This window comes from Calidris pugnax, unplaced genomic scaffold, assembly GCF_001431845.1.
Source record: "Calidris pugnax isolate Ruff unplaced genomic scaffold, ASM143184v1 scaffold287, whole genome shotgun sequence".
Taxonomy (NCBI): domain Eukaryota; kingdom Metazoa; phylum Chordata; class Aves; order Charadriiformes; family Scolopacidae; genus Calidris; species Calidris pugnax.
The window spans coordinates 91,066-101,192 of NW_015091025.1; the positions used below are offsets into that span (position 1 = coordinate 91,066).

Below are 10,127 nucleotides of genomic sequence, written 5' to 3' on the forward strand. Positions count from 1 at the left end.
GCTGTTTCTACGTTTCCAAAGCCATCGAGGGAGGGACTTCACATTCTGAAATGCAAATCATTCCTGTGATTTGATGCTGAGTAAAGTTGCGTTCTGGTTACTAGCAAATGGATCAGAGTCCAAATAATCTTTATCAAGGCTGAACTGGTAGTTTTGTTAATCACCTGCCGTGCATCCGGTGGCTGCTCGTGGTGTCCTGACCCGCTCTTGTGCCTCAGAAGGGAAAGCGAAACGGACTGATAGTCACAAATTTTATTTAGATCAAGAGCACAGCCATAGGGGTATAAGATATTTTTTTATATATATCTGGATAGGATGTGTATCGAGTAGTTCTATTATTCATGCGTCTTTCAGATATAACAGATTAAAATTGTTTGACTTCAGTTGTCTGTGCTCAAACGAAGCGTTTCTCGCTGCCCTGCTTCAGAGCTCCCTGGTCAGAGCCAGGAGCGTGATTTATGGGAGATTAAGAGGTGGGAGCACTAAAACTGCTTAAAACTAGAGGTATGACCTTTTTTCTGCTCCATGTGGCCATTGAGTCCTGGGCCCTGATTCGGATTTTAACAGATGTTCATTAAAAAAAGACAAAAGTCATCCATGAGAGGGTGGTCAGAGCCAGGAGCGTGATTTATGGGAGATTAAGAGGTGGGAGCACTAAAACTGCTTAAAACTAGAGGTATGACCTTTTTTCTGCTCCATGTGGCCATTGAGTCCTGGGCCCTGATTCGGATTTTAACAGATGTTCATTAAAAAAAGACAAAAGTCATCCATGAGTATTTCTTAATAAGTTAGGAAAAATGTACACGTTTGGGAGGAAAAAAAAAAGGTGGCTTTATTAATTAGTGGTGAAGAAGATGTTGTTTTAGATCCTGATGCAAAAGTTTATATCAAAGGGTAGAGAATGGTGTGCTCTACAGAGAAGATAAGCTATTTCAACAAGTTGTCAGCTATTGTTGTCATTTACTTTACAAAAAATTAATTACTTTTGTAATCACATCATGATGTGTCAGATGTTGTTCCTGCCATAACTGCATATTATGCAAGTCTGTTGGAATAATACTAAATTTTTATCTTAGTAAATAATACTGTGTAATAAATTATTAGCATTTTTTGGATTTTTTTTTTTAATTTCAAGCTATTTTTTTCATAAGCTGTTTTGTGCTTAACTTTTAATCAAGGCAGTATTTCTTGTTTTAAATATCTAATTCAGCAGAAAAAATTCAGCTGGTTTTATACATGGCTCTGTTGTTGGAGAGGATAGAATTATTTCAGGCTTTTCTAACACTGTTTCTGCTCTGAATTAAGCCAGTGGGCAAAAGGCAGAATGATACTTTCAGCTGATGTATCAGAATGCTGCTCTCTGGGTGTAAAACAGAGCGGGAAGTGTCAGCCCTGTCGTGAGTCTCCCCAGCAAGAGGCAGAGAAGAGAGGAAGCAGATGTGCCAGTGGAAGAAAAGCAAATACAACCCAAGGTTTGCGAAGCCTCGTGCCAAACTCCCAACCCCGGGTCCACAAACGGAACCGCTCGTCTTCATCCTACCACATGCAGTGCTTCAGGTGGCACACTATACAAGACTCTGGATTATACTATTTTTAAAAAATGATTTATCGTATCTGCAAATTTTTATTGTATCTTTTTCAGAGATGGTAATATTCAGGCTGTTCTCCGCAGAGGGTGTCTCCTGGCATGGCACGGTGCCGTGATGGACGGATACAAGCTGGGATGGAGCTACTGCAGCCCTGAGCCCATCCAGCTTCCTGGGACAGCAGGGTCACACTTGGCTGGGGAAACATCTGCCCGAGGCAGAAACAGAGGGATCCTGTCTCAGCTGAATCCTGCTGCTGATAATACTCCGTCCTGTGCAGTGGAGTTCCTGGTTAGTAAGTAAAACCCTTTACAACTGCTGAATTTACCCCATCTGTTTCCACTGCACGAGGTTGGAAATGAGGAAATCATCATTCTTTTGACATCATTTGTGTTCTAGAGAGTTTTATCAGATTAGTTTTGGGACATTTAATAAATTATACCTTAAAAAACTATGTGAAAACAGCATTTGAAAAATCAAGTACCTTCTGCTGAAAAATAATCCTGTTTTCAGAAAAAAAGAGAGAAAACGTTGAGCATGAAATGTTTCTGCCAAATTGGATGATGATTTATGACCTGAAAAACAAAGGTTGTGTGTGCTGCTGTATGGTGAATATGTTTGAATATGTTGTTGCCACAACAATTCCTTGTTTTCTTTCTAAAGTGTTAGGAATGTGTGTGAGGAGGAAGAGGGGGTTTGACTAAAGCTGCAGCAGTGCTTCACGGTCAGCACAATGATGTCCTTAGCTGGGATTGCCTCAAAAAATAATACCTTCTGCTAAGTGACTATTTTTTTTTCCCCTGGGCCACTAGTGCAGGCCCCAGGGGTGTGTTCGGACCTGGGTGCGAATGAGAGGTGTTCACCTTCTGTCTCCTTCTGGGTTTGTCCCAAAATGCATGGTTTGGGGTTTTTTTTCAGCTTCCCCAGGCTCAAGCTCAGCCTTTTCCCAGTGTCACCAGGCAATGCAGCAGCACCACCCTGTGGGAAAGAACATTTCTCCCCGTTTATAAGACCCAAGGCAAGAAGTGGAAGGCAGTGATTGCAGCCAGCATCCCCGGGAAGTGCTGTGGGCAGAGCAACCCCCCACAGCCCCGAGAAGGTAAAGCACAATCAATAGATGGCTCGCATGTTTACACCTCACGGGGAATTTCATAGAATCACAAAATGGTTTGGGTTGGAAGGGACTGAAACTCCCCCCCAGTGCCACCCCCTGCCCTGGGCAGGAACACCTCCCACCACACCAGGGTGCCCAAAGCCCCCTCCAACCTGGCCTTGAACCCCTCCAGGGAGGCGGGAGCCACAGCTTCTCTGGGCAACCTGGGCCAGGCTCTCACCACCCTCCCAGCAAAGAATTTCTTCCCCAGATCTCATCTCCATCTCCCCTCTTTCAGGGTCAAACCCTTCCCCCTCATCCTATGGCTCCCCTCCCTCATCAAGAGTCCCTCCCCAGCTTTTCTGCAGCCATTTTAGGGACTGGAAGGGGCTCTAAGGTCTCCCCGGAGCCTTCTCTTCTCCAGGCTGAACCACCCTAACTTTCTCATCCTGTCCTCAGAGCAGAGGAGAGGAATTTCTTTGCTGTGGAGAAGATTGAGCCACTTTGACTCTTCTTAAAAGTTCAGGCTTGCATTTTTCTCAGAATACTTTACTCCTGATTTCTCCCTTTCCAGGAGAGGGGCAGGAGAGGCTCCGGGGTCAGGGTGTGGAGGGGAGCCTGGACGTGCCACCACGGCTTCCTGACATCAACCCTACCGTTGTTCCCACCAGCTTTCAGGAGTGGAGTGTTAGTCCTGCTCCCAGTCCTTCCCCTTCTCCTCCCTCCCCACTCTTTCCCTGTGTAGGGGCCACCTTTGTAAAAGAAAAGCTGGATGGATTTTGCCCCAGCCCTTTCTTAGGCAGAAGGTGGGGTTGTGTGACATGCTCCTGATCCTTTCGCTTGTGTTATGGAAGATCCTTTGAGGGAGAGCTGGCAGGGGAGAGGTTTCTTGACGTTTCATGATGGGGCTTCTGGATTTTACACTCCTTTAGGCCCGTCATCCTGTCTGTAGGTGGGACTGCTGTTGTGGGGACAGGAATGCTCCAGGAAACCAAAGTGCACATCCCTCCTGATGGGCTCTGTCACCAGTTGGCTCACTTGACGCTCCTGGCTCAGGCTTGAAGTGTATTGGAAGCACAGCATTAGTTTTCCCCAAGCACCACGATACCAAGGTACAACGCTATGGAATTAGCCCAGCCTATTGTAAAGAATACTGACTTCTAGTTGGACAACTGGAGACCATCACCTCCTCCACCCCTTCTCTCTGTTCCTGAGAGGGTGGGTTTGGGTAAATTAGACGGATGTCGGTTTGTGCTCAAGTTTAATTCTGTGCTGCAACACCTCTGAAGCCAGCTTTACTGAGAGTTCAGGGGAAATAGATGGGGCTACCTCCTGACCCTTTCATATCCTGCCAAAACTTTATCCCTGCTACTTTTTCAAATGGCCATTTCCCTTTCTTTCATCTGTTAACATCAGGATTGCTCAGCAGAGAGACGCCAAAAGCAACACTCAATGGATGCAAAGCTCTTTAATATCCATTTTGGAAGCTTTCCAGTGAACTAGCCAAACAGTGCTTACTTTTCATAGTTAAACAATACACAAGGCAGTTAAACAATAGTTAAACATAGTTAAACAATACACAAGGCAGTAAACTGAACTAGGTTTAATCCAAGCATCTTCTAAATAACACCAAAAAATACATTTTTTTAAAACAATTGAAAAAGCATCAGAAGTTCCATTTATGTATAAGCATGCCTTCCAAGTGGATAGGTGAAATACTACAACATGACACCTGTATCTTTTTCTTGGAGAAGGGTAATATGTGATTTAGATCTGATTTGATTTGATATTTTTTTTTATTTCATTAGAAGCTCTGTGTTCTTCAGATCATCACTTTTTTTTCAGCGTGAAGGATCTTTGGGAGCTCTAGCTTGAGATGGAAAGTCGCAGCTCACATAATGCACTCAGATACTCTTCATTGTGGGGACACAGAGCGAGGGCTTCCTCGTAGCACTCGATGGCTTTGCGGTGCTCACCGCTCAGTTTGTGAACGAGCCCAAGTGTACCAAAATCTGTGGCGTCTGCTAACCCTCTCTGAATTCTCCATTCCAACATTTTCGTCAGAGCGTTTCTGCACATATATCTTCCATAAGACTCTTTTTCAATTTTCAGCCCTTCTAGGTAATACCTAATGGCTTCAGACTCTGATTTCCTCTGGAAACGCTGAAAATTGCCATAATGGTAGTAGTATGCTTGTTTGTCATCATAGGATAGAATACTTATATTAAACGCTTTCTGAAATGTCTCTTCTGCTTCTCTATACCTGTTTCCTTGCGCATACATGTTTGCTAGGTCCATATGGGCAGAAAAAAAATTTGTCTTTTCGTCAATCGCTATTTTAATATGAAAAATGGCAAGTCGGATGAGCTCCTGCACTTGCTCTCGCGGTGGATATTTTGTAGACCTTTTCAACTGCGACAGCTTTCCTGCGTAGCAAAGTCCCATTTGGTGATGCAAAAAGGCAGATCTTGGGATCACTGCTAGGGCCTTTTTCAAAATCTCCAGTGCTTTGTCCATTTCTCCTTTCCTTCTGTAAAATTTAGCAGCGTATCGCTGGACGTAAGGAAGGTCTGGGTTTATCTGCATCGCTTCTTCAATGTACCTCTCCCCTGCCTCCACTTTCTTCAGCTCCTGAAGTTTTAACCCAAGTAATACCATGATGAAAGTGTTCTCTGGATTCAGTTCCATTGCACGCTTCAGGGGCTGCAGGGCTGGGCTTATGTCTTCGCATCGTCTGTGAGAGAAAACCTCCAAACGGTACATGACTATTGCGTAGCCGGCGTTAAATCGGGGGTTATCGGGTTCTTCCCTCAGAGCAGTTTCAAAGCAATCCTTTGCTCTCGGGTAGTATTTTTCCCCAAACTTTAACAAAGCCCATCCTTGCTCAGCCCAGATCTCTGGAAGCCGAATCTTCCCTTGAGCAGCACTTGAAAGCTTTTTGCAGCTGTTTTCCACTTTGCTGACATAAGCCTGAGCTTCTTCGTATCTCTTCATGTGGTAATAGATCCAGGCGTAGTTCCCCCAGGTAACAAGAATTCTCCAGTCCATTTCATCTGAAGGATTTTTTTGAGCTGCTTCTTCAGCTTTTTGGAGATTTCTCAGGGCTTCCTCATTTGAATCCTTCAGGTGGCACACATAGGAGAGTAGATTATAGTTTGTGATGTTGGATTCTGCGAAGAACTCGATCTGATCACCTGTTGTTTCTTCAAGGTGATGGAGATCCACATCCTGCTTCAGCAAAGTCCATGTGAAATGACATTCTAGCTTCAGCAGGGAGCTCTTCAAGGAGTTCATGGAAATGGTACTATAAGAAATCAAAGAAAAACGTACTTATGCTCACTTATACTCCATTGGCCTTTTGCTACTCTTGTTTTTAAACCAGGCTTCAAGAGAAGGCGATACCTCACCTGGTGCCACCAGTCAACAATATCTCAAAAGCCAAAGCTCTTGTGGGAAGCCATTGGTCTGAGGAGCTGAATAGTTATTCTGGTAACTCTCCTCACCGGTGTGTGAGGGCAGCTTTCACACAGCAGCAGTGTCAAAGGAGAGGGTGGGTCTCTGGGGCCAAGTTCCTCTGGGGCTCAGGAACCTACTTTCTACTCTGGTGACAGCTGCTGAAGCCTACCCAACAGAGGTAACTGAGTAACAGAGCTCCCCCCAGAAAACAAAAGAAAGTGACATAGCGCCTTTCCCACGTCTCTGAGTATTTTATGGTTTTGATTATATAAGTTTCATTTGGCATTTCCTGTGTTTGTAAATCCTTGTTCCGAGTATTTTATGGTTTTGATTATAAGTTTCATTTTGCATTTCCTGTGTTTGTAAATCCTTGTTCCGAGTATTTTATGGTTTTGATTATAAGTTTCATTTTGCATTTCCTGTGTTTGTAAATCCTTGTTCCGAGTATTTTATGGTTTTGATTATAAGTTTCATTTTGCATTTCCTGTGTTTGTAAATCCTTGTTCGATAGATCGTGGTGCCTTGTTTATGATTATACCAATGCATCCCTCGTTTCCCTGCCTTTGCTCCCCTCCCCAGACATCCCAGAACGTCTCCTGCCATCCCCAAATGCTTTTCCCTGCATCCCGTGAGGTGTCCCGTATCCCTAGGCAGGGATCCCTACCCCCGTGGGGATAGGCTCTGGGGCAGTGGGGAAAGTGACACTGAGTACACGTTTCCACCCAAACCACCTGCCACAGAGGCACTGGAGGAAGGTCAGGCAAAAATGGTATTTAGAAGTGCTGTTAATGCATAAGTTGGTCATACAGAATTCTTTGCCTTTCTCAAGTAACCTCCTCTGCCCAACTGGTGTTCTGGATGGTATTAACAGCAGTTCCCCATTAGAAAGCTGTATCTGAGGTAACTACATTTCTTCTGGGATGAAGGGGAAGCGAGAGCAAGTGCCTGTTATTATCACTATTTATTAGAAACCTTTGGCTGCAGGTGAGTATCACAGAACAGAGTCTGGCTCCCAACTCTGCAGGAATAGCTTGGGACATTTCAGTGGTCCCTTCAATTCAAAATGAAACGTGGGTGGTTTTTTTTATTGCCTCAGCTGAGAACCACGGCAACAGCGGAGAGGAAAAGACAGTTGTGGAAAATGAATATTCATGAATGTCACAGAACCAGGTTTGTGATGCAGACTGTCACCTCTGCTCACAGACACTGGCCCTTGTCGGAGAAGCAACAACAGTACAGTATTCAATAGTACCTGTATTTTATTTTGATTCTCCTAGCAAACATCCTCTAAAATATTGTCTGCTGTTTGGATCCCCAAAGTCCCTAATTATTGACTTTTATGTAAATACATTTACATTGTATAAACAATAATCTTTATTTACATTATAAGCATACATTTATAATATGTAAACAATAAGCATTATTTACATCATAAGCATAAATTTAATTTATGTAAATGGTAAGCATTATTTTCCCTTGACAACGCAAAAAAGCATCTTTCAGAGACTGAGTTGCTCTTACCTCATGGTTTCCCTTCCCAGCTCACTTGGCTTAGGGGAGTTTGGAAGCCCAAGGACTGCTGCTCACCCTTGTGATGGGCTTTTATGTGCTCCAGCTCCGACGTCATCTGTGAGAAACATCACAGGAACCAGAAAGTGAAACTTCAGCTGAGGCTCCATCTGCAGCAGCAGCCGCCGCCGAGAGGGGAATAGAAACCTCTGCGTCACTAAACTTGCTGTTTTTTCTCCCAGCCTGGCTCTGTGCCACACGTTGTGTTGTGTTGTGGGGAATGTGGCAGCAGCTCCCAGGAGCTTTTGCTCTGCTCGAATCCAGAGGCATCTACCATAAGGAGAATATGTTGGGCTGCCCCAGTTATCGTGCACGGGCCAGGGAGGAGTCATTTCCCCCTCCTGCCTCCGCTGAAAGTCCTCGTGCAGTTTCACGCCGTGCTCCAGGCTCCTGTTTTATTGATATTGTGTCATCCACCTAAAGCTCCTTCACCCCCTGTCTCCGCACCCTGGGGGCCCTGCTGTTGTTCCAGCCCTGCCAGGAACAACCCTCTCTTGCTGTTTTCTCTGTGAAACTGCAGTTGGATTCCGCAAGGATAAACGAAAGTAAAACAGCCAGGATTTTTCCAGCCTTGGCAGACGCTCAGAAGCATGGCCCTGCATGAGCCATTCTGTCATTTTGTGATTCTGTGATATTTTGAACTCACAGTACACTTGGAAACTTAATTTTCATTAAGTATAATGTTTGGTGCTTACTGGGCTTACTCTGCACAGATAGTTCTTGGGTTTAATACACCAAATGTCTTTATTACAGGATACGGTATGAACATCTGAAATGGGGACACAGGGACATTTTTATCCAGCCTAAACCAAAATGTGTTTTTAGTGCTTCAAGAATTTTTAAAATTCTTGAAAAGTTGATTGTTTAATTCCTATTTTTGTTGCAGTTACACTATTACTTAGCCTCCTAAAAACTGTTTTGACCGTCATATACTTGATATAAGCCTAACCTAGCCCTTTTTCTTTTGAGATGCATACCAAGGGTATTGCTAAATCTGACAGCAAAGAATAGTCATTAGTGAGAATTGTGACAGTTATTGTGATGGGAGTGCCCATCCTTTCAGTGTGGTCCAAATCTATTTACAAAATCACATGTAGATTAGAATGAGTATTTTTCTAATCTATGGAGACAGTCAGTTTGAGGAACCGCTGTGGCGGTTTATGTTTATGTTTATAATGTTTATTATGCTACAAGTGCCTATGGGTTTCTCATCTCGTTTCTGCTCCTGGCCATGTTCAGAAATAGGGAATGGCTTCAAAAGGAGCTACACATTTTAGGGAGAAACCTCGCTGACAAAGAATTCTCCCCTGCTATTGTCAGCCCAGCCAAACAATTGCCCAAAATGCAGTTTTCAGTATTAAAATAATACAAATGGACTGCACCATAGTAAATGACAGCACCACTTTAAATATCCCATTTTGTGCTGGTTCCAGTTTAGCGTGGTTTAGCCTGGAATTGCTGTGTCTGACAGCAGCAGGTGTGGCATTTTATAACTTGGGGTTTCCTCCAGGGGGGAAGAGCACCTTGTAATTAATTTGACAGAAAGCCCAAGTGAATCACTGAGCAATAGTTTTGCTACCCGAGTTCTTTAAAACCAAATAACCCTAAAGCACAGGACCCAGGAGCGCAGAGGGTAGCGCAGTGTCGCCTGCGTGGAGTGGTGTGTCCTGTGAAAACTCCAGTGATTTTTCAATTAAAATCTGTAAACACTTTCTAAACAAACAGAAAGGTTTCTGTTCTTGCCACGCTCCTTGACCACTGTGTATCTTGTATCAGGTGTCTGTGTTCTGCTGAAGATATTGCCATGGACCTGGGACTTGGTGATGTGAATATTTGTATTATGGGATTGGATGTGGTCTGAGTTTTCGCAAGTGGGGCCACGCGTCCCCGACCACAGGCACGCTTCTCCGGGAAATTAGACATGCAGGGCAGTGCCAGTTAGTTACCTCAGAGCATGGACTGTGCCCAGCTCTGGAGTCCCCAACAGCAGAAGGACATGGAGCTGTTGGAGTCATAGAATCATAGAGTTGTCCAGGCCGGAAGGGACCTCCAAAGGTCATCTCCTCCGACCTCCCCGCAGTCAGCAGGGACCCCCCCAACTAGACCAGGTTGCCCAGGGCCCCGTCGAGCCTCGCCTTGAATATCTCCAGGGAAGGGGCCTCAACCACCTCCCTGGGCAACCTGTTCCAGTGCTCCACCACCCTCACAGTGAAGAACCCTCTCCTAATCTCCAATCTAAATCTGCTCCCCTCCAGTTTAAAGCCATTGTCCCTCATCCTGTCACTGCAGGCCTTTGTAAACAGGCTCTCCCCCTGTCCTCTCCTGTGAGGACAGGCTGAGAGAATTGGGGGGGTTCAGCCTGGAGAAGAGAAGGCTCCTGGGAGACCTTAGAGCCCCTTCCAGTCCTTCAAGGGGCTCCAGGA

General features: G+C 44.8%; 2 protein-coding genes across 6 annotated transcripts; one reads left to right on the plus strand and one right to left on the minus strand.

Moving 5' to 3' along the window:
* Window positions 1-612: 612 nt before the first annotated feature.
* On the plus strand, window positions 613-9,407 carry LOC106896137. Of its 5 annotated transcripts, none has more exons than XR_001413593.1 (4): window positions 613-1,877; window positions 2,505-2,685; window positions 3,612-3,791; window positions 5,890-6,505. XR_001413593.1 is itself a non-coding variant. In XM_014955873.1 (4 exons), the coding sequence occupies exons 1-4, from the start codon at window positions 1,325-1,327 to the stop codon at window positions 7,688-7,690; spliced, it is 663 nt and encodes a 220-aa protein (XP_014811359.1). In that variant the 5' UTR covers window positions 613-1,324; the 3' UTR covers window positions 7,691-9,407. The 5 variants fall into 5 exon arrangements, 4 of the variants coding, with proteins under 4 accessions (XP_014811359.1, XP_014811357.1, XP_014811358.1 ...); XM_014955873.1 differs by lacking the exons at window positions 3,612-3,791; window positions 5,890-6,505 and adding an exon at window positions 7,677-9,407 and having other exon boundaries at window positions 613-1,557; window positions 1,643-1,877; XM_014955871.1 differs by lacking the exon at window positions 3,612-3,791 and having other exon boundaries at window positions 613-1,557; window positions 1,643-1,877.
* LOC106896136 (interferon-induced protein with tetratricopeptide repeats 5-like) lies at window positions 4,129-7,781 on the minus strand. The gene is made up of 2 exons (XM_014955870.1): window positions 7,657-7,781; window positions 4,129-5,983 (listed from the first exon to the last, which is right to left on the minus strand). Exons 1-2 carry the CDS (start codon window positions 7,659-7,661, stop codon window positions 4,546-4,548), a joined length of 1,443 nt encoding a protein of 480 aa, XP_014811356.1. The 5' UTR covers window positions 7,662-7,781; the 3' UTR covers window positions 4,129-4,545.
* Window positions 9,408-10,127: the final 720 nt, after the last annotated feature.

What these genes read in the sequence shown, in the direction of transcription:
- LOC106896137 (XM_014955871.1), top strand. Translation starts at nt 1,325, where the DNA reads ATGATACTTTCAGCTGATGTATCAGAATGCTGCTCTCTGGGTGTAAAA. An exon ending in CCTGTGCAGTGGAGTTCCTG is followed by an intron (nt 1,878 to 2,504) that starts GTTAGTAAGTAA and finishes GTTTTTTTTCAG; the next exon opens with CTTCCCCAGGCTCAAGCTCA. An exon ending in CCCCCCACAGCCCCGAGAAG is followed by an intron (nt 2,686 to 5,889) that starts GTAAAGCACAAT and finishes TGTTTCTTCAAG; the next exon opens with GTGATGGAGATCCACATCCT.